This window comes from Bactrocera oleae, chromosome 3, assembly GCF_042242935.1.
Source record: "Bactrocera oleae isolate idBacOlea1 chromosome 3, idBacOlea1, whole genome shotgun sequence".
Lineage (NCBI taxonomy): Eukaryota > Metazoa > Arthropoda > Insecta > Diptera > Tephritidae > Bactrocera > Bactrocera oleae.
Genome location: NC_091537.1, coordinates 91,044,865 through 91,070,013, shown reverse-complemented (window position 1 = coordinate 91,070,013; position 25,149 = coordinate 91,044,865). Strand labels below are relative to the sequence as shown.

General features: G+C 33.8%; 1 protein-coding gene across 3 annotated transcripts in view; it reads right to left on the bottom strand.

Moving 5' to 3' along the window:
- The window catches only part of sick (sickie), a 417,791-nt gene that overhangs the window by 263,650 nt on the left and 128,992 nt on the right, over window positions 1–25,149 (bottom strand). For all 3 annotated transcript variants that reach the window (XM_070107203.1, XM_070107204.1, XM_070107211.1), the window contains one exon: window positions 18,080–18,250. In XM_070107203.1, the coding sequence (XP_069963304.1) occupies window positions 18,080–18,250 (171 nt within the window). The remainder of the gene's footprint in view (window positions 1–18,079; window positions 18,251–25,149) is intronic.

Below are 25,149 nucleotides of genomic sequence, written 5' to 3'. Positions count from 1 at the left end.
AGGCAGTAAAAATTAATGGATATGTAGATAAAAATAGTCAATGAAAAATAGTCATTGCAATCGGTGTTTATTTGGAAACAAAAAATTTAATGCTTAAGCCTTAATTTTGACTAAAAACATGCGCTAATGTATACTTGCAAACGCGCTTCAAAAAAGGTAATGGGACGAAATTGACGTAGACTTATTAGCTTTCATTCTTAGTTCTAAGTGGCTTTGTAAAAGTTCTGATTATCTATGATTATCTTGACCCTGAATGAGAACCTTTAACTTAAAAATAATAGCCTACTTTTAGGCGCATATTCACCTTATTCAGCATATAATCGTTATAACGAGTCACAAATTCTCTATATTTCTTAAGGAAGAATTCAATCCTGATTTAGAACGAATATTTATATAATAATTTTGGTTCGAAACTTTATAGATAAATTCTTCGTGAGTCTGGGCGGGGATATTAGCCTTAAGATCGCTGACTAAATAAGATGACTATACTCGTTATCTCTAGCATCGAGTTACTCTATATTTTGACTGGTTTATGTGCCTGGTCACAGTAGTATTACAAGAAACTGCAAGACGGATGGGCTTGCCAAGACAAGTACTTAAATCCTAATAACTGTAGAATGGGAATGGATAGGTGCTCCGTTGGCTTCTTGTGGTTCACAAACTGGATTGTTGAGCTTGAGACCAGCTCAGCAAGCGTTGGTAAACTACTAACAGCTGTGGAAGGTCCTTCATGCCCTGGGTAAATCATGAGAGGTCTACTGAACCCTTTGCTCTCAGCAAAGTCCACCATCATTCAATGGATGTAGAAGTTCTAACTGCATACTGTTCGTTCGGGGTTCATGCGGTAAAATTATACATTTCATCAATGAAGTTGCATAAACTGTTTGGAAGAAGATGACATCATCTTAGCACTTCTTCCTCGAATGTCAGATCACATACTTTTAGACATCCAGGTGCAATCACGGTAATAGAGAAAATAGAAATAAAGCAGATTTGTGAAAGGTTCAGGGCGTTGTGCCAATAGCTGATATCCTATTACAACATTTTTTCATATGGGTTTTCCAAGGACTTTACATGCAATGTTGAGGGATTAGCTATGCAACCTAACCTACGCTAAATTAGTGAGTCTGAACTGAAAGAGTGTCAGGACTAAGTATAATCACAGTACATAAAACATAAAAAAAAATTGCTCAATCCTATTTGCTTCGAAGAAGCTTATGAAACTTCGAAGTTTTCTTTTGGGTATTCGAATGCCACCAAAAAATTTCAAAAGGTTCTACTCTCAATTGTTTAATATTATTATCTTGCTTTGATATTTGTTACTGACCATAAAATATTTATTTGGTAAGTCACGTCACACGTTTTAATTTTCTTCCCCAGAAGTGGCACGTTAATTCAGATCAATCAATCAGGAGTTTTCGGAAAAGCTTTCCACAGATTACGACTCTGCCTGTTTGTTTCTTCTATTTGAAATTTATAATTTTTTTATTTCGGCCATAAACTCAAATATGGCTGTTTTCTGTATTCCATTACTAAAAATATTTCAAAATTTCTTTTGATATAAATCAATAAACAACAGCTACCAAATTCGGCAGGCGTTCTTACCTTGCGAAAGCCACTGAGTACTTTTTATGGTGAAGTACAAAAATTTCCAGCAATTGACCCACTTCTTCGGTGAACACAGAAAGCGGTGTTTGAAAACAATTATAATTGCGCACTTCAAAATTCAAATTTGTATAGTCAAGTAGCACAATTAGAGCCGCTTACACTTATGGTCGCTGAAATATTTCAGGAAATGACGAAAAAAAACAATAAAAATAGCGAATTGTATTTCAATTTGAATTAACTTATGTACGCTGCGCACTTCAAAACCAAAACAAATATTTTAATACTTTTTTTGCTACACTTGAGATTGAGATAATTTATTGATCATTATTATTTATTGCCGAAAATGTACAAACCGCAGGCACTTAAGTTGATTTGTTTGCCAATTTTGCTAATTTGAATTTTTACATTTGCATTTAGATATTTCTACATAAGTATGTATTATATGTGCTCATCAATTTCTGAACTTCTACACTTGACTGCACAATTTGCCGTTGGCACTTGTTGTTGCTGGCTGCAGTCTTATATCAATTGCTACAATTACTGAAGTTGATTTCTGCTTTGCTATTTTTAAACACAATAATTAATTAAGCAAATATTTGCTTGAGTAATAAATTATTTTTAGACGCGACTTATGTGACAAACAGAAACCGCACGCTGGACGTGGCTTGCAAACCTTGATCTAGGAACGTTAAATTTTCATTTGATTGTTTTGTCTTAATTTTTTTGAAAAGAAGAAAAAACTGGAAGGAATGTCCTACACGAAAATCACGCGCGTTTCGTGCCGCCAATTATATCGATTCGTTATTGTCGTAATTTTACTATTTTCACTGCTTCGCCAACAACACACACTATCTTAGCAACACGTGCGCCACACTCAACAGTTGGTTGCCTACTGAAGCGCGTCTGGCGTTCATAACTGACGCAGCCACAGTCACTGGCGCTGCCGGTATTTGAATACAATACAGCGACTGTCTGCACCGCCTTCGCCACTGCGTAGTCACCGGCTTTCGTAGTACCCACAATGTAGAGTTCTTACGTAGCCGCATATCGGTAGGTTTGTATGTACGCTCGTATTTACGTTGATCTCGTTACGTAGCGTTTGCTGGTTGTGGCGTTTATGCCTGACTTTTTGCTGTTGATCCACTCGGTTCGATCGTTTTGTGTACCGTCTGTGTTCGTCTGGTTTCATATTTGTTTGTTGTTCTTTGTGCTCTTTGCACTTCGTGCCGGCTGTCCGTTCCCCAATGTGTGTGTGAGTATGTGTGTTCATTGTTTGCTTATGATCTTGAGTAATTGTTTTTGTTTGTCTTTTCGATTTTATCGCAATTCAATACTTTCTTTGCAATATTTGGTTCATTGGCTACTTTTTTGTCGAAGCAGGCAATTTTGGATACACGCTACGATCCGAATCCGTTGAAAGAGTCATAAGCAGAAAATTATAATTAAGTTTAAAATGGAAAATACTCATATGGCATGTGATGTCCTTAGAATTTGAAGTCTCAATGAATATATTTACAATAAGCGCTCATATAACTGGACTCATAAAGATTTCAAATGCTTAATAGAGATGAAAAAGTTAAAGTCAAGTTGTTCGAAAATTATCACGATACCAAAAAGTGTTCTTGAGAAAGACTACTGAATGGAACAACGTTTTTAACAAAATCATTAAGAAAAAAATTAAAATAATATTTTAAATATAATTTTGAAGTTTTAAAATAATGAGATTTGAAATCTTTATAGTGAAATCCATTCAAAATGTTCAAATAAGGTCTAGTATACTTTCGGAAGTCCAAAAGTCCGGAGTGAATAGATAACTGCATCATTGTTACAATATCTACCATAATTGTAGTCTTTCAGTTGGACTAGCTATACCGGCTATAGCGCACCCTTGAATTATCTCTTCAAAACGATTAAGCGGCAAAGTGTTTAGGAATTATTGTGTTGGTACCACACTTCAACTATGCGAAAGTGTTGTCTTTTGGAAATCTGTGGTTTTGTGGTTAGTAAGAATGCGTATTATTTTATTTTTCTAAGCTTACGTCAACACCAACGACTGCCGGGCTGATGCCCAATGCGCCGTTAATGACTTTAGCAGGGCATCCGCGCTGATCGATTATTTTGTTTTTCTTTTACGAATTGCGGAATGTAAACAAACACCATAGGCCAACATGTGCCGAATTGTGGCGCGCAGCAAAGGCACTAAAGGCTATAATGGTGGCACAATAACGTGAAAGAAATGAGGAAACAACAACAACAAGACTAAATATATTGTGTGTCAATACATATGGGAGAACAGCCGTTGAATAGATTCCACAATTGTTTGTGAATGAAAAGAAGTTGTAGCTATATGTATGTGTTGCTGGCAACATGTTGACAGGCTGCATCTGCGGCAGCATGTTGCGAAAGTTGTTAAGTTACATAGACTGGTCAAAATTTGTTTTACAACTAAATTTTACTACAAACTGTTGGCAACTTCAATGCGCATGATTATAATTACATAATTTACCTTATAATTTGAAATTTCTAAAATTCCTTCTAACATTTTTCCCACATAACTTTCACCGCAAACATGTGCAACACAATCTTTCAACACTCATTTAACCTTTTAGTCATTAGAAAATTGAAACAATTTTCTTAAGTAAGTCAACAAAGGATTAATTTGTATGCCAGACAATGAATTGCGGCTACCAGACAGATGCTCAGTTACACACACAAATATACATATGACAAATCTAGAGTCATAGGTATATGAGTCGTTAGCTGCGAATGTCTGTATTAGTATATATAATATTTACTTGGGCGTGCGCCAGATGTTTGCCGCTGATCGGCAACACACTGAACCCAACTGAACCAGAAACTCTTACATACGTAGATGTATGTACGGCCTACACGCCGTTCAATGAGTAAACAAAATTTAAATGGAATTCTCAATAAGTCATCACACTCGCGCAACGAAAACAAATACTGTATGGAAAAAATGGAAAATAAATAAAAAATAGTTCAAAATTAAGAATTTACAATGAACATCACAACAATAGGCGAGTGAGGTGCCTCCGTGCTTGTTGAACTAATCGCTGATCGAAGCTGTCAGTTGAGTTGATGGAAGACGTTGGCGAGTTCTTTGACATCTTCGACTTGTTAAGTCGATCACTATTGAGTAGGGCAGTTGTGTATGAGGAGTGGATGCACTGTAATCCTTATTGCAGGCGGTTGATGTTGCGTTTTTTTTTTTAATTTGGGGAAAAAAGTATTTAGTAATTGTGGTACTGGTAAAATAATGCTGATTACAGGTATAAATACAAACAAAAACAGAAACTTATAAAGAATTGCCTTATAATAGTTTTGATTAGTAATGATATTTTTTAATTAAATGTATTATCTTGTTGTAATGGCATTATTGCCATTAATAATTGTAAGATTTATTAATTTTGTATTGTCTAGGGCAATGATGATGGTAATGGAAAAAGTAGTGGTATTGTTTAATAAAATTTTACTGTAATTTGATAAGCCAGACACGTTAAAGACACTACTCATTATTTATATATTTAATGTAATTATTAGTAATGTGCTATAAGTAATGATTAACGAAAAATTTATCATTATACTTTATTTATATAATTTACGTCATGCGCTCATAATAGCAAAAAAATTTAATGGTAATGTATGCGGTTCTTGCAATATTCATTGTAATTATAATCATAACTATTGTAATTATATATTATTGTTATTATAAACACTAATATTATAGTAATTAATATTTTTAAATAATATATTATTATTAAATATGCTAGTGGGACGATTATGAACAGACAATTACAAAATTATATAGTCTTCGTATTACAAGAGAAATTTTAAGAATAATGCTAAAAGTTATTACGGTAATGGCGTAATTAATGTAAGTAGCCGTACAATAACAACATAACACAAACGTAATACTATATCATTAACACTTCCAAAACATTCTAAAAAATGATGACGATAATGATTGTAGTGATCTTCTAAAGTAATGGGAGTAATCATGTTAGAACTACGAAGTTAAAATGGAAATACTTTTTGTTTCAACACACAAGAATTGTTACTTAATAAAAATGAAAAAGAAATGCTAATGCAATGGTAATGATTATCGGCATCGGTTGTGTTTTTAGGCAAATGCATTATAATAGGATTGCTTAATTTCATATTATTGCAGAACTAATTGGAAGATACATATATGATAGTAATGTTTGTAGTGAACTTTTAAAGTAATTAAAGTAATCATCATAATTACTAATTATTTTGTAAGTATATACTTTTTCTAAACGGTACGAATGAATTGGTAGTTAATAAATTGGAATGCTAATATAATAGCAATGAAAACAGATATTGTTTGTGTTCATCAGTAATGGTAATAGAAAGGTATTGCTTGTCTCCATTTTACTGCAAAACTAATTGAAAGCTTAATTATATACAAGAGTATGTACGATAATGATGACTGCAATCACATTAGGAATAAGTAAATTATAATTTTATCTTTCCATAAAACATAAATCTACGCAATTTTCCGCTCCAGGGTTAATAGCCATCACGCATAGCCATAGCAAAAGCAACCATTTGTCATCTACGGCGACTGATCGAAATGACTTAAACGACATAAAAAATTAGCCGCGCACAGCTCTAGTAAGCTCAGCGCCTTCGCTCGCCATGAAAATTCGCCAATCGCAAAGAGATGAAGCGTTAAGATAAGATTACGATCGCACCGAACGAGGATCACTAGCGGCTAGTAACCTAGATATGTGTGTTTCTACGAATTTATTACGGTTGCAATTGCCAATTGTGGTCACATAAAGCAACAATGCAATTGTAGCAGGCTAAGCTCGGCTATGTAAGGTAAAATGTCGTGGCTTGCATTTTCCATTTCCACTGAATGATGTCGTCGCTTTTCTTTTGCTTTTTCGGCTTGTTACAGTTTACTGTATTGTTTTTGTCTCATTTGCATTCATTTGTAATGGCGAGTCGTGATACTTGTTTGCGCGTATTTTACTCTCATTGATCAGTCTAAAATGTTTTTTAACCATGTATTTATGGCGAAATCAGCAATAAGCTAAAACAAGCGCGCTAATGTGCGGTGAAAAAGTATGTAAAAAAACAACGTATGGACATTCAAGTGTGTGAGGCTGCAGCCAGATGAGTCGTGGGTTCAAAACACGGTTTAAAAGGTTTTTCCCAACTGGCGAACGCTCGCTTAAAATTTTATTACTTGCTTGAGAAAAACGAATTTGTTTTGATTTTTTGCGGATTAGCGAGATGTAGATTTTCACAAATTGGTGAAAAAACTAGGTCTAATATCTGTCAAATCTAATTACTATATTTCGGAGAAACATATTTATTTACGCTGTAGAAGATTATCAACTTTGTAAATATTTATTTGACATCAATGAATAAAAAATATGCATAAAGATTTGTGTATACGACGCATTCGGCTCAAGTTGGACCATAAAAGCATAGAGCGAAGGCTTTATAAATTGCTCAAGAAGTAACATAGACTCCTATAAAACAATTCAATGCAATGTCTTTTACCTCTAAGATATTTATTTATTTTTTCTCTACTGTGTTTCAGTGGTCTGAACTTTGAAAGGGTTTCCCAAAAATCAGTTGATCTACTTTCGAATTCACACTTACTTATCTTACATTTGAAATGTTTTTCTATATCTGAAAATCACCAATAAGCTTGATATTACCTGTAGAGGTCCCATAAGGCTTTATTTCTAATACGTGTCTTTAGGTAATCTCAAATCTATGGGGAGGGCCCATAAAGCTTTATTACGGATAAAATGTGGCTTCAGAACCATTCTGATACTAGTACTAAGAGAATCCACTCAACTACTATACCTCCAAAACGAGACAATATCTGCTATTTCTACAGTTTTTAAGGACTATTATCTGTTTTGCGGTCATAATTTATGCTTCGAATTGAGTAAAACGAGGGTTTGTACCATATTATTACAAACAAGTTTGCTGAGTATTTTCTTACTGTAATATATTATATTTACTGTCAATTGGATGGTTCCGGCTTGCCAAAATTTTTATTAGCACAATTTATGCCAACTTCTTTGTATTAGCATTTTTTTAATATTTAAGATTCGAAAGTTTTTCAAAACTAAAGTTTTAGTGAAATATATGAAAGTATCTATGTGTGTATGTATCTATGTGTGTATGTATATATAAATGTGTAACAAATAAATATATGTTATACAAGTCTGTTTGTGTGATTGTTTTTGTTTTTCTCCCAAAATTATAGTATGTTACGAGCAACTAGTGTCTGATAGTTTGTTTACATCATTACAAACGTATACGCAATCTAATTTAGAGCGCACTCTATATATGTAGTATATAATAGCATGAATATGTGGAAGGTGAAGTACACGTAAACGTACAAATAAATGTTTATGAACCTACTGCAACCTAATTCACCGACCAGAAATAAAAAATAACGAAAGACGAGAAATAATTTTTCTTATAGCAGTATTTAGTTCAAAGATGAAGTTCCCTTTTGTTTATACGAGAAATAAAAAAAAGAAAGAAAATAAAAAAGCTATTAAAAACACTAAGCTTCATATGCTAATACCAAAGAAAGGTAGAGAATATTTTACAGCAGTATTTTTTCCAATTTTGTAATAACTGAAAACAGTAAAGGGATTTTGAGTCAATAAAATTTGTTTATGAGCTTTTGCATTTACTAAATATGTATTGATGTATAGCATACTTGGCTTACAAAATGTACAAAATATAAACACATATATATTTTTTCGAATTTTTAATTTATTTTATATTTATAATTCCAAAATGTTTGTAGACTCATTCTAGCACAATTTTACTTAGAATTTGTAAAGAAAATTTTACAGAATTTATTTACGAAATTTATTTACAAAAAAAAGCTATCTTGAGTATTCAAAGGAATTGTGAATATACATATGTACATGTGTATGTTACCATCGTATTTGAAAGAGCTACCTTTTTAACTTAAATTTTCGATTTTCTCCTAGCTAAAATTTGTTTGCAACAAAATCAACAACACATGCTTGACAGTTAGTCAATATACTGGCAATGCTCAAACAAGTAAATACGCTGTTAATTGGTACTTGTGTATATATATACATATATATAGTGTGTATATTTCCAAATTTGAATACAAACTACGTTTACTTGGTTCCAAAGCACACACTAAATAACTTTTACGCACACTCAGGCAAGAAACTACCAAAAATTCATCATGTTCCTCTTATGAATATATGTGTTCATTTGTACATAAGTAAATTTGTCAGCATGTGTGTACATATGCAACACATTACAGTTACACTTCTCTAACAGCGCTGCACAAATCAAATTAAGAGCAACGAATTTCAATATTCATGAAATTTCGTGAAACGCCTTTGACAAGTCGCAGATGTACCCAAATGAAATTTAATACCAATTCATGGAGTACCGACGCTTGTCAAAGGCAAAGTTTGCTGGAGTGCAAAATTTTTTTGTAGAGAAAATTGCTCAAAATTTCAACAAGAATATTTAAGCTGTCATGGCGTATTTAATATATAAATTAAAATGTCTAAAATCAAATTTTTTACTTATTCCCAATTAATATTTATCGTAGAAGCACATGAAAGCTTAAATTATTTTATAATGAGTGAAAGCTCTCACAAAATCTTTAACAATATCAGATTGATATTTGAAATATAGTTAATAAAATGCTATTCAAATATTTTCAAAACACATTTCTGCTAGAAACACACAAAAGCTTAACTAATTAAGTATGTGAAAGTTCGCGTTAAAGCTTTAATAATATGTGAATAGTATTTAAAATATTGCATATAAAATTAAATTTGCGACGTGCTTTCAAATTATATTTTTATAAGAATCACTCAGAAGCTGAAGTTACTGAATACGTGAAAGCTCTTAAAAAAAGCTTTATCAAAATCCGTATAGTATTTATAATAAGGTAAATTAAATAATTTTACTAGAAAACGCGAAAGCTTAATTATTGCATAAGAAAAAGCTCTCACAAAAGCTTTTACCAACTAAGAATATTATTTAAAATACTTGTAGAGTAAATAAAATGATGTTGTTTACACATTTGCAATAACGTTTTTAATTATGTGAAAGCTCAGGCAAAAGCTTTAACAATATCCGCATAATATTTTATGTAAAGTACAATATATAAAATGATAGTTCCGACACATGTTCAGCATACTTTTGTACTATAAGCACACGAAAATTTAAATTACTGAATAAGTGTAAGCTCCCACAAAAGTTTTCAAAGATATAGTGCTTAAAATAGGGTAAATTAAAAGATTTCTGTTACAAATTTTAAAATATATTTTTACTAAAAGCACACGAAAGCTTAAGTTTTTAAATATGTGAAATCTCACGCAAAAGCTTTAAAATATTATAAAATAAAAATCGAAGGGTTCTGTATTTTCTTATGGGCGCCTCAAATCCGCGTGTGCTGAATATATATATATATATCAGAAGCTAATGTCGTCAAATCTCAAACCAGGCAAAATTCAAATTATGTAGGTGAAGTTGTTTCTCAAGACTGTGGATCAACCCATTTTTGAGGAAGAAAATATTTTAACATACTTTCAATTTAAAAATTTCAATTTTAAGCACTAAAGCGATATTTCTTTTATTAACATAAATGAGTTGTTAAATTGCATATATTAGCTACAGTTCACTGCTAAATGTAGCTTTGCTCCAGCACGCCAACCAAACGCCAAACAGCAAGCCAGCCAACTCAACTCAATTGAATTGAGTGAACTCATTCTTCGCGCGCATTGAGCATAATTTCCAGCGCGGCGCACTGAAGAGTAATCACCTTTGTAATGTCGCGTAATTTATGCAAATCGAGCGACTCCCCCAGGAAGGGCGCTGCGCGAACCACAGGGCTGCTTATTTGAATTGCATTCGGCGACAGTTCAACGCTAAATTATGGGGCACGACGTCTGAAGACGTTGGACTTGATTTAGTGATAGATATTAGGGTGGTGTGATAAAAAGGGAAAATGCATCACTTTAATACAACATTTTCATTGTGTGTGTGTGTGTGTGTGTACGTGAGTAGTTGTAGTGCTGCGCTCGCATTACGGCGAGTTAGCGCAATTGATTGGCGCAAAAGTTGCAAGAGTTCGACTACAACCAACGCGAACTCAAGCGATTTGGCGAGACTGCAGTCTGGGTCGTTGCACAGCAGTTGCCGTTATGCAGAAAATGTCTACAAATGAGCTACGATTTACAATTGCTTGGCTACGCAAAATGGCACTGAGTATAGCGTGCCTAAGTGGGTGAGTGGGGGAGCCTCAACAGGCACGGCGTGTATAAGTGGGGACCACAAAATATATATATGTATATGTCTCGTTGAGTTTTTAATGACCAAAGTCAAGTTGAAGTTTCACTTGCGCGCAGGTTAATTTAGAATTTATTGGTGCTAAAATCGTACGCTACACAGCTGGTGTGCTCGGCTGGGCGTGTGTAAGTGAGCGCGTGAGTCAAGGGATTGTACCGTTTATGAGAAAAGTTTACAGCAGAATTTATAGGTGTGAAAATTAATTGTAGGCATCGTGCCAAGCCGATTAGGGGATTTAAAGTTGGCACGTTTACGGCACAGGAATACAGCGAGAGGGGTGTAGTTGGATAGTGTATTTGAGTTGTAGAAAAATATTTTGAAATTACATGCATGAAAGCAAAATTGTAATAGAATTTATATTTGATCATTGGAGGATGGAAAATACTCGTGAGAAATGCAAAAATGCTTTGTAGCTGCCTGGAAGAAATATTAGACGCACATTAGCTGCTAAGTTGACCATTATTTCAAATGCGCCCGGCAGGAAAGTAGCATTCGCAGAAATGAGCGTAGCACATGGCTGCAGGTCAGTCAAGTGGCGAACAGTACCGTTTCTGAAATTTGTGTACTAGCACGAAAACATGTGAAAATGCATTTAAATCGATGCACACATCACACGTAATAAAATACAGTTTTATATCATATCACATGGTTTATAATCATTTCACTCTTAGTCATCGTTTTTCATAGTTCTGGTAGAAATACAATATTAAATTATTTTTCAAAATTCTGGTAGTATGTTGTACTTACTTTTATTTATGTAATAAGTCACATGACCATAAATATCGTGATGTCCCATCATATGATGTAAATTTATGTCACTACAAGTTTTGTGCAATTATGAATATGAAAAGGATCAATTTTGAATTCATATCACATTCAAATATGCAATCACATGATGATAAGTCACACGATGTCTCAATCGCTGATATTTTAAAATCATGCACATACCAAAAGACAAGTCATATTTCATTGATCTTAACAATATAATGTCAGGTCAATAAATTACAGATCATATCATGTGATTTCTTGCAAGAAAATGGATGTTAATACTATTAATTTTAAATCTTACAATGTTCTTCTAAATGGTTTTATGGTTTTTTTATTAAAGCATATGCTTCATCTTTCATTGCATCACTGAAAACTTAGACCACTATGGGAAGGTTGGAGTGTAGTTTTTTGTAAGGAACTTTCCGAAAAACATATGTATTTCAGGCTCCTGGATCACTGTAGCGTTTTTCAGGCAGAAGCAGCGTTAAGTTCGATTACCATGCCTTCTTTATTATAAGACTCGTTTGAGTGCCTCGTCGCGGCGCAATCGCTGGAACTGCAAAGTCTTTGAAATCACAAGAACGGTTTTCCCTTGTCCGGACTACATGGGATTTGTAACGGGCTGGGTCTGAATTTTTGCAGTCGTAGGGGTTCTTTATGGACATTGTCCAAAAGGTGTAGAAGTAGTAAGATAGATATTTTTATTACGTGACACTTTCTCCTCCATTTTTTAGCTTGTGTAAAACCGAGAATGAAACATCTAGGAAGTCATTTCTTCGCGAAGATATTATATTAGCCGAAATTGATATTGGCCGCCCGAATACATTTGTGGCAGGCTTAACGCTCTTTGATTTCGATTCGATCCTTTTCGATTTATGAGGGTCTTTCCTTCAACACTTAGTAGTTATTAAGGTATTATGGACTGCCATTTTCAGTTGTTCAGCTGGAATCCTTTTAGCTTTTGTCTCAGGAACGAACTTTAAACCTAGCCTAAGAGTCTCCCTCATAACTCAAGTAATAAGATTACAATGTGAATGATGGGAAGATTTGTACTTACCCCAATATATATCTCTAATAAAAGTTACGAAAATTACGGTAATTCTTTCGCAAAGCTAAAGAAAACTCGTTAAAAAATTCGAAATTTTCGACAATTGAATTTTAATGCTATTTGTGTCAAAAACGCATGCGCAGTATAAAATTAGCTGTCGCTCAGTAAAAATTAACTCGCCTAACTCAATTTCAGCAACATGTCACACACGTACACAGTTACGCCCACTCAACACAGACAGAGACACATTTACAATTGAGTGGCCTACGTGCAGAATAAATGTTGTGCTTTGAGTTGCAAGAAACTGCGGCAGCGAAGCAGAAAATATAAAGTGAGCGCAGTGTGGCTGCTGCTTAACTAATTTGCCAAATTTCAAGTTTGCCACTTTTTAAAAATTTTTTTTTTTTACTTTTACATTTCTCTCTATTTCTTTTCGCATTTTTTGCGAAGGCATGACTTTTCAGCGCATACATACATACATACTCATAGTAGGGTTTTTTTTTGCTTTCCACTCATGTCACGTTCGCTTTCCAAATTTTCTCTTCACGTTTATTATACGACATGCCGCACTTTCTGGGCGTTGCATTGTGTTCGCACATATAGCGCGCTTTTAGGCGCCACGCAGCGTTTGCCAGTTACTGGCTAGCAGTTTGCAAGTGTTGCGAGTTGGCATGCGGCGTTTCTCATTGCTTATGCAAAGCGTAAACTCGACAAAAGTTGAAATAAATTTTTATTTCATAGACTTGCTGCAGACGCAGTGCAGTGTAGCGTATTGCTCTGGAGCGCGGTGGCTATGAGGTGATTGCTTAAAGTTTATTTTTTGTTTCATTCCATTTGTATGTGTAACTCATAATGCGATTTTGCATTTCGACAATGAACTTGAGCTCAATTTGGGTGTAGATATGGTTGCGCTTTTTTAGTTGGCTCGAGAATTTGAAAATTTTAAACTTATTGTTAGAGATATCACTTTTAAGAGAGAAAATTGTAGGACAAAAGGTAAACCAAAAAAAAAAAAACACTTAAATAGTAATAAAAATATTTAAATAATTTTTTTAAATAATATAAAATTTTTTTTATTATAATTTTTATTTTAAATTTTTCGCACTAAAAATTGATGTCTCTAAAAGTTTGAAGCGTGGTTAAATATGCTGGAAAAATCACTTAAAATTATTTGTAATATACTTAGGTATATCTGGCAAACCTAAGACTTTCTCCAACTTAAATTTCAACCGTCTCAACCAATTTAAAGCTCATTACAACTCACTGCGCACTTAGTTCTCTTGCTATCTGTGCTACTCACTGGACGGCCAACGTCACTCAAACAAACGGCTAACACATTTAAATAAATTCAATACAATCATAATAAAACTTTTAAATCAAGTACGGGCGAATACTTACACCTTGCGCCACCAAGAACAAAAACCACTCTAGCTTCTTACTCTAATTCTTTCAAATTGCGCTACCGTTGGTTTTTTTGTTCACTGGCAACCTTTTCCTCTTGAGTGCTCAGCACGGCTAATGCAAACACGGCAAGTTTTTAATAAAGTTTCGAAACAAAACTTGCACAGAAGTTGACAAAAAGCGCAAAAGAAAACGGAAAAGCAAAAGAAACAGTGAATGCAATGTGTGCGCGAGGGGGAAAGGGGTGAAAATAGAAAATAAAACAAATTTTGTATGCGCCGCAGCCAACACTTTTTCTAATGAGTGGTTTCAGCAAATGCGCGCCAAGTGGAACAAAGCAAAGCGAAGTTGAACTGAGTTGAGTGGAGTGAAGCGCAAAAAAGCGCGCCTCCCCGCGCACCGCCACTTGCAATACGCGCATGTAGCGAAAAATCAGCGAAATGTAAAAGTGCTCAAAGTCAAGTCTGCCAACCAGCCGTTCGTGTAAATTTTTTTCAGTTTTCAAGCGCTTTTTTCACTCGCCATGCCGCTATTGGCCTGTTACGCGCTTGCATTTTTCCTTGCGCTATTCAAATGTTGATTTAAGCAAAAGTTTGCACCGTATGCGCAGTACGTAAGGGACTTTGTGTGCATGTGTACGTTTTATTCTATTTATATTTGCATTTTGCGCTACACCGAAGTGGTAACTAAGCAAAGCTAGAAAAGTTGTAAGAGGATTTTGATTCATTTTACGTGTCTTTGAACTTCAATAGGCAAATGGGCGACAGATTCTCTGCCGAGGGAACCATTACGTGACAAGTTTGTGCTGTGTGTGTAGAAAAATGTGTGACGAGTGGTCCCAGTGTGTTATGGGCAGTTGGCTGGTTGGTGAAATGTGTGACAACAGAACTAGAGCTTTTAGTTTAGGAAGAGGATCATATACCTAAAATATAAATAATATTATCGCATATAACTTACATTCTTCATAAAATGTCTTTGATTTAATGTTGTGTCACAACATATAGTATGATGCCGACATGACATGAATTAAATCCCTGGTTTCAAAATCGTATATGATGCATTAAATAAACGAAAAATCACCTAAATTTCACGACATAAGGACAAACAGCAATACATCACATGATATCAGATCATCTCATTCAAAGATTTTGCGTAATACAAAACTACAACTGACGGTCAGTCAACGTCAATTAAGGTCATGGGATATAATACATGCTGTTCCATAACATGATGCCAAATCACATCATTTCAGTATCAGTGTTCATAAAAACTTTTTCAGAAAGTCACATGACTATTCGTCACATGATATAATATATGCTGTTCCATAACATGATGCCAAATCACATCATTTCAGTATCAGTGTTCATAAAAACTTTTTCAGAAAGTCACATGACTATTCGTCACATGATATAACATGACACAAAATATCTTGCTTGAACTTCAAGTCTTGTGGATAGTCATGTGTGTCCTAATATCAATTAGGAACATATGATTATGTATCACGTGATATCATATCACATCATTCCAACACACTTCATTTCAGCATATCATTTCGTAATATTTTTTTTTAAAAATCACATGGCTGATATAACTTCACATGACACAAAATATCTTATATCAAGGAAATAAATAATTTGAAGTCACATGACTCTAAATTACTTTATAACATACATGTGTCAACAGCATTTAAGATCTTACTGGAGAGTTATTGAGTTATCTATAAACAGATCACATTCAATACAATCCAGATGTCCAAAATCATATGATGTTTTATCAAATCAAATCTCGCTTAGGCATTTTAATGTGGAATGAGTAAACCTGAGCTTTATATGAAAATTCACAATTTTCACAAAATTCTTAATTTGGTACACTTTTGTACAGATCATTACATGACTTTAGATCACATAATATCTTCTTATATGACATGACAATTAATCGTCACATACCTACTGTATTCGTACATATACACATGCAACTTGTATTATTTTATAAAATAAAGTCACGTGAATATTACTTATCACTTGATCTGCCATTAGCAACATTTAGCAAAAGACTTTATATCATATAATTTCATGTCGTATTATATGATATCTCAACACAGATAAAAGCTTCGACCTGCTTGGAAAAATTCTGGTCATAATAATTGAAGTATATTATATCACATCATGCCATGTCATATGACAGTATTATTTTAAGCCATATGATTTACGTCATACAGCCATATATTACATCATTCAACCCTTCTTCCGTCGTATTAAATATTGCTCATGAATTTTATTTCAATCCATTTTATTTAAATGTCAAACAGACAGCTCTTTAAATTCATAATAATTTCATTTGGACGTTCGCATTTGTTCTTTCCCCTTATTTATTTCATTTATTTATTTTAGTTTTTACTTTAATTTAATTTAATTTTTTCGCTTGTAAGTTTCTACCTTCATTCATTCATTTGCTGGCAAACAGTTTGTCATTAATACGATTTCCCTCAACTCCGATGCTGACACTCTTTCAACCGCGTCACCGAAGGATATGTGGCAACACCAGTCATGCTGGTTGTCGTGGCTTTTCAACACGTCGCATTGCGTTACAGCGCAGTGCTAGACGTGGAAAAAGACAAATCCACATACATTGAGCTATATACACATATGTGTGTGTCAATGTGAATGATGGCAGTAAATGGAGTTAGTGTTTGCGTAAATATGGATGTGTGCGTGAAGAATAAAGTCAAGTGCTGAATATGTCTGTCGCCAAAAATTGTCCGAAAATTATACCCTACATGCTGATATGCTATATTGGATTATTCAGGAGCATAGCAAAATTCATAATTTTTTACATATGCTTGAGGTATACTTATAGACGCTAAAATAAAATTTCATGGATTTTTATTGTGAAAATAAGCAACATTTTTTTTTTTGTAATTATGACACCTTTTTATACTATAGCTAGCAGATATAACGTTATTTTTCTGTGTTAAAACTTTAGCCTGCTCAATCTTTCTTGGGTATAGAAAAATATGCAACGACTTCTGCTTACTGTACCGCAAACTACTGCTTCCGCAACAAAACGCTATCTAACTGTAGTTGAAAAAAAAATGGGGAAAATGAAATATTTTCACGTTTTGTGCCGCGACTTTTGTATGTGCGAAAAACAATTAACGAGTTTTCTATTACGCGGCAGTTGCTTCTATTTTAAACACACTCCACATACACACACATACAAACAAACCTTTTTATGTATGCATGTGTGTGCCGTGATATCAGCGTTTGCCATGGATGAGTCAGACGAGTGTAATGTGTTTGTTGTTGGAAGTGTGACAAGCACTCTTGAGGGAAAAGTGCACTTCTACACACGTTTACCTGCGCATTTTGCGGTCGTGGCTGCTAAAGTTTTAGACATTTGCGCTTAAAGCCTTAAGGTGTGTTGTGCGCTTAAGCGAGCTTTATTTGTGTGTATTTTTTAAATGTTGCTGCACTCGTATTACATAGAAAACTTTGCAGCATAATTACGAAATTGCATTTGATGTATGCAATTAATTACGGAATTATGATTTTTATAACTTTAAGAGGTAATTGAGTGATATGGTATCATGTGATTAGTTGATTATTAAATAAAATAATATTTTCAAATGAGTTGACAAGGATATTTTTATTTAAGTGATGGCAGGAAATATAATATTAAAAAAAAACATTGAGTTTATATTTATAGGGTGACTTAGGAGCAACGATTTGTTTATATAAATAAATAATTGCTTTGAAGCAAATATAGTTTTCAGTAAGGATTCCTGCTTTTGAAATAAGTTCATATTTAACAAAAAGTGATAAACATAAATTATAAATAACTTTTACTAAAAGTTAAGTATTTATTTATATTCAAACTCACCATTTGTTGCTGATTTTTAGGCTTTTTCACCAAATCGGGCACTTTAAACGACGTCACCGCTTCAATGACTTCCGCAAGTAGCAGACCATCGCGACAGTCTGCTGATAAATCGGTGACTTTCTTTTTGGATTTGGCACGCTCGAGATAATAGTTGGCCCAATCGGTGTAAATCTGCAAGAAAGAAAGTAAAATTAAGACTTTTAAGTTAATCGTGAGAGAATATAAGGAATTTCACATACAAAGGTGAGTGAAAAATTTTGAGTAATATTTTCTAATTTTGAATACGGAGGTTTCGCAAACTCATTTTACTAAGAGTGGGGGAAAATACAAAGAAGTAAGAAGGAAAAAAAATTGAGTTAAATTAATAAAAAAGTAAACGGATATTAAGGGGTTATATCCACTTGCAAGTCAGAAGAACCACATTATGTGAATTTTTCTGAATCGGAAAAGTTTCTATATGGTTATTTTTGAAACCAGCGAGTTAAATAATCTATATTTCTATCCCTAATTAGGGATTGCCATTAATTGCCATTTGCTTAAGGGATAAATATATGTACATATTTGTTAAAATGACATAATGGATCGAATAAAGTCGGAATTGTTTTAGTTCAGAACTTGCGAGAACGAAATAAATATATTGTACTACAAAAATTTAGAATTTGAAACTATTTGTCTAAATTTTCACGAAATGTAAGCCTTTGTACAAGTCATAAATATAAATACAATACTTATGTATTTTTATTAAAATATTCTTATAATATAAGTGTATCCCTAAGTTTATTTGGTTGTATCTCAGTATATACCTTCTGCTCAAATATAAACGAGACTGGCTCAAACAACAAAAATGGTTAATTATTCTTCAATATTTATTTTATCCCCTTCAAAATAGTCACCATTAGAGGCCATACACATATGCCACCTTTTTTTCCAATTTTCCTAACACTTCTGGTAGGCCGCTTTAGGTATGGCTTTCAGTTCCTTTTTCGAATTCTCTTTTATGACTTCAATCGACTGAAAATGTTTTCCACGAAGCGGCAATTTGAGTTTAGGGAAAAGAAAAAAGTCACACGGTGCCATGTCGGGTGAATACGGTGCTTGCGGAACAATATTTACGTTGTTTTTGGTCAAATAATCGCGTACAAGACGAGACGTATGAGCTGAATTTTGGAACAAGTCGAGCAGACACACGTCTCATGCCCAAAACATCGTGAACAATGCTATGAGCGGATCCATTTGATATGTTGAGCTCACTAGCTATCTCTCTTTCAGTCACACGACGATTTTTCAACACAATTTTCTTTACTTTTTCGACGTTTTCTTCGTTTATTGACGTTGCTGGACGACGATCATGGGGCAAGTTCTCCAGCGATGTACGGCCGTCCTTGAACGACTTATACCAATCAAAAATACGTGCACGTGATAGGCAAGACTCCTTATATGCCTTCTGCAACATTTTTATTGCGTCCGTCGCACTTATTCCATTGGAATAACAAAATTTCAAACAAACACTTTTTGCTCAACGATAATTTCCATAGTAAAATTCGGAAAACACACTCGAGGTTGACTTGTTTATAGTGCCTTAAAAAAAAAACTATGTGACAGACATGTCCTGCCAACCTAAGCAAAAAAAAGAATGGCCATATGTCATGTCCTTGTCGAGTTATGGATAAAGTCTCGTTTTGCGTTGAGCATAAGGTATGTATATATGGTATATAGATATATGTATATTTGTATGCAGATATCTCAGATATTCTCACAAAACACTATAACAACGAAACTTGTAGTCGGAAGTAAGCCATTAGGCTATAGCACCATAATGCTAGTGCGAGTGTAATGAGCAAATGTGTTGAGTGCCAAACGATAACGTATACGCCCTGCTGACCGAAAAGCAAGCAAACAAGCTAACACAATCTTATGCAGAATTGGCAGAGTGGCAACATATTATTCATCGTTTCAGTGATGTTATCATAATTATTGGCAAAGGACTTTTGTAATTTCCGCACACCAACGCATCAAGCAATGCCAAACCATGTTTGTTAAGAGGCGACGAAGGAGAGATGATGCTACAAATGCAATTATATGGGAATTTATATATAGTAAATATAAATATATGTATTCAAAGTGACTTTGTTAATATATTTAATTAATATATAATATACAAGCTTAGAAGAAAATATACAAAACTTAATATATTTGTAGAGCACAGGCTTAACAAGAAACTTGAAATAAGAATGCAAAGTTTTGTAGCAAATCACAAAGATTTAGTTCGCTTTGAAACAGCTGTTGGTAATAAAATATTATGTAATTCAACATGAGAGTGCAATAAAGCATGAGCTTGAAACAAAAATCTACAGAAATGTAGAAATGTAGCTCAAAAATAAAATTTCTCGCTTACGAAAAATGAAATTTTTGCATGAAGCAGAATATTTTATGCCTACAAATTTTAAATTTCTGAAATATATTCCGAAAATGCACTTTTATGTGTTGGTAAATGTTATATTACAAAGAAATCTATATTAGCTTAGCTGCATTTCAATTGTGCATTGTTGCAGCAAAACAATTAGTAACTGCTATGTGCACGAATTACTCTTTTGTATATTCTTTGTGGCGCTGACAATGAAATTAGTTTCATATTTCCTTTAGGACTAGAAAATTAAGACATGAATAAACATGAAAATGCAAATTCTTGCATCAAATATGCAAGAAAACTAGCTTAGAGCACCTGCTGCGCTGTTGGTTTTGCTGGATTATAGCAGAGCAACAAGAAATGAGTGAAAAGAGAATTGGGTTTTAAGAAATTTCAACATTTTACAGGCCTAAGAAAATGGGAAAAAATATATATACTGAAGGAATGTGTGCAGTTAAAAATTATTATATTTTTATAATAGTAATTTCGAGTTCTGTCAACAGTGGGATAAAAATCGTATTGTTCTAATCGTATTGAAATATTTCGTATATAAGTAGTTTATACATATGGAATTCATAAAAGTCATAAAAAACGCCGAACTTCGAAGAATAAATTTTAATCATATTTTCAGACCCTCCATGCTTCGTCCTTGTTGTTTGCTGGCTTGAAGTAGACGCTAAAAACAAAAATTTAGCTTTCAAAATTAGTTAGTTATGCTAAGACTTTACTTTGAATAAAAAATTTCATAGAAAGAAAGAGACGAAACTTAAAAAAAAACACGTGAGTTTTCCAACTGATTTCCCGAATTGATCCACTGTCCAACATACACGCCTAGCAATAACCAAAACAAAGAACACAAAACGCAAATCTATAACAAGACAACACAAGCTAACTAGCAAAGAATATGGCAAACGGCCTGAAGTTGACTACAATAAAATGTAGTATCTATGATGATGGCGGTGATGATGCTAACTCCATTGCCGCCAGTAACTGTTGCTGACACGAAAGTAATGTAAGTAGAAGTATCCAAAAGGCGAAAGGGACGAAGAAGCAAAGAACACACGAGGTAACTAAGTAACAGAAGCGTTGTTGGCCAGAAATAGTTCGGGTGGTGTTAGGCGAACGATGTATGGAGGTTGCAGCAAAAGCCTAAGAATTCCAAATGCTGGCAGGCCTGATAAACTTGACTTTCAAAAGGATAAAGAGCATGTGAAGTGACAGGCCTTTCAATTTAAATCCAAGTGGAAATATACAGGCGAGACGGCTGAGCAGAGCAGCTTACACAACAAGTAAGTTGTGTGTGTGTGTGTGTGCGAGCGCATTCCTCTGCAGCAGGCATTCTTTTATTGTGCCTGTATTGTTTCGCACAGCATAGCGTAGCATAGCATAACGTTGTATAGCGTAACGGAGGCATTAGTTGTTGTATGCAGTCGTATAGTTATGCGCTCTCATTCGGTTGCCAATGGCAACACATTTTATGTTGGAAAATGCATGATGTGTGGAAAATTGTATGAAAAGTCTTAGCCAAAGCTAGCAAACGAATATTTATTTTTGTGTGAAAATAACTATAAAAATAAAATGGATTCAAGAAGAGTTTGTGCAGTAGGTGTGGCTTAAATAACTTCAGATTGAAATGCAAAATATTTTTTAAGAGTTTCAGTTGTAGAAAATAGTGATTTAATACGCTCGTATTGAAATATTACGATATTACACTGGTATGTAGATACACATTTACAAAATAAAAGACCTTAAGAAAACAAAAACTTTTTTAAATACAGTATTGAACATTGAAATATGTGCATAAGAGATTAATAATAGTAGCAATTTATTTTAGTTAAATTTACTACAAACCTTCAAGTAGTCAGCGCCTAAAAGTGCCGCAACGTCGTCGCTGGAGCCTTGCACACTTACACAACGGCCCAACATTTCGAGTTTTCGTAGAAGAATTAGGTAATTTTTAATATTTTAACACTTTTTGTAACATTTTCGTAATTTTTAAACACAAATCTTCTTGTTTTTGATAGAATTCTTGAATTAAAATTTTTTACCATCAAAAATTTATCCACAAAGTATTTTTCAATAGCTTAAAAGTTTTTAAAACATTTTAGACATTTTTGGTCATATATGTTCTTATTTCCAATAGCAGTTGTTTGAAAACAAAATTTTTCACTACCAAAAATGTTTCCTAAAAGTATGCAAAATATATGTTATATCTTTCATGACAACAGAAGGAAATACTTTTTATTGATTCAAAACTTTTTAAAATATTCAAGAAAAACTTTCACAAATATTTTATTCATCTCCCACAGCAGTCGTCATGGAAACAAAATATCCCTGCTACTAAAGCACTTATCCTAAAAGTAGGCAAAGAATTGTACACTTTTTGTCACAGTCTTGAAATTGTCTGATAATAAATTTTCTTATCTTCGACAGCAGTTGTCATGTAAATAAAGATGTCCACTACTGAAAAATGTAGTAAGAGTATGCAAAGAAATATTAAAACAGTTTGAAATGTTTTAGAAATTTTCGATAATAAATTTCTCATACTCGAAAGCAGTTGCATGAAAATAAAATTTTTCATTACCAAAAATTTATTCTTAAAGTATGCAACCTGTCATGTCATGTTCAATAGTTTAAGACTTTTTTAAACATTTTAGAAATTTTTGATAATACATTTTTTTATCTGCGAAAATTTTCAAATACAAAAATTTAACCCTAAAAGTAGGCAAACAAATTTTTTTAAGACGTGCTTTCTAATATTTCAACATATTTTGAATCATTTTTGGAAGTTGTGTTGGTTAGCTGTTGTCAAGAAAACATAAATTCCCGATACTAAAATTTAGCTATAAAAGTATGCAAAAAACTTGAACTTCACGTAAATAGTAATAACTATATTCATAAAGAGAAAACTAATGATTTTTCATTAAAATAAAAAGTAAATAATACGTTTTGATTATAATTATAATAAAACTCAAACAATAAATCCGGCATACAGCATTTTGCGCCAAAATATATGCAATAATTTCATACCCCATAAAAGTACTTAATGCAAGCACAATTCACATCCAAAACTAATTTGCATACACAATTATGTTGCATATTTTCATGCTTAATTGTTTTGCAAGCCTAAAAGTAGGCTATTACTAGCGACATAACAATAAATGTAAACAAACAAAATTAGCATTTTCCGTTATCACCATGCGTGCAAAAAGCATTTGAGTTGTATCCCTTGTACAATTATACCGAAATATTATTTCAATAAAGAACGTAATGGTAGACTACGCGCTTAAAAGTATGCAATAACAATAAATATTAAATTGAGTGCATGCTGCGTTAAAAGCTAGGTATTTGAGTTAAGTACTTGAGCATAAATATTAAAGTTTTATATAAAAAACATTAAGCAAATTGTGTGTACGTCGGTGGAGACGGGCAGAGTGGGTATGGGCAGCCTTATCAACACTGAGCAGCCACGCCTAACACACAAAAGTCAGCACAACCCTTCCGACTAGTATTTAATAGAAACGTGAGCCAATTCACCTAACCCAAAATGGTTATATGGCCACTTGCTGCGCTTGGCATTGGCATTAGCATACATTTTATTTACATATATTGCATATTTCCGGGCGTTTTGAAAGGCACACGCCCACAACTGTGCTACATAATTACAAATGACAGTGTAATGCAGCATAAAAGAAAGTAGCAACTAAGCCGCTGCCACGTTTTCATGAAGCACGTGTTGCCAGTCATTTTTTGGGGGTGACACGCTGCGCCGAAAATTATGCTCGACCAGCAGACAACAGGTTATTGGCCGAAGTCACTTTGCCGCATGCCTCTGACACTTCCACACTACCGCTACTTACTTGGAGAGCACGCGGTCACACCCTTGTCAACAGCTTTTGACAGCTAAAATTTTAAGCACAAAAGTAGGCTTGGCGCTGTGTGGCTGGTATACATCACTTAAGTGAGTACAGCTCGCTGTAGTGGTAAATTCCGGCATACGGTGGTGGTGTTCCACTGCCGATAAGAGCACAGTCGATGCATACACGTTGTGTCAAATCAACTAAAAAAACAGAAACGTAAAATCAATTTTCGTAATTTCTTGCTTCATCTGCATGTGCGCCTAAAGGTATGCAGCTGTGATAATAATGGGCAACCGCAGTGGCAGCATTACCATATACGCTATGGCAAATATGGGGATAAAAACAAAAAGCCGGTGATATGTAGTGAAATTTATGCAAAATGCCGAGATGATTTGCAAAATACATGAAATGGGTGGCATGATGGAAATGATACTTGTCGAATTCGCAGCAGAAATATCTGTGCGTGTTGAAGGGGATAAACGATTGGTGGTTGCTTGGCACAAGTGTTGAAGTGAAACAAATTGCTGACGCCATCGAAGCATTTTAAAGATTTAAGAGACTGATACGCAGGCAATGACATTTACGATATGAGTGACGTTGTAAAAAGTTACTACGCAATCAATAAATATTTGCTACTACTTGTGGGGGTGATATAGATGTACATACATATCTACATGCAAACATATATGAGGAAAAACAGGAAATATTGATATACATTTATATTACTAGAAGGTTAAAGAGTTTATTTTACTAAAGCATACTTTTAGGCACCTTTAAGCTGTAGGACGCATGGCGTTCTCTAA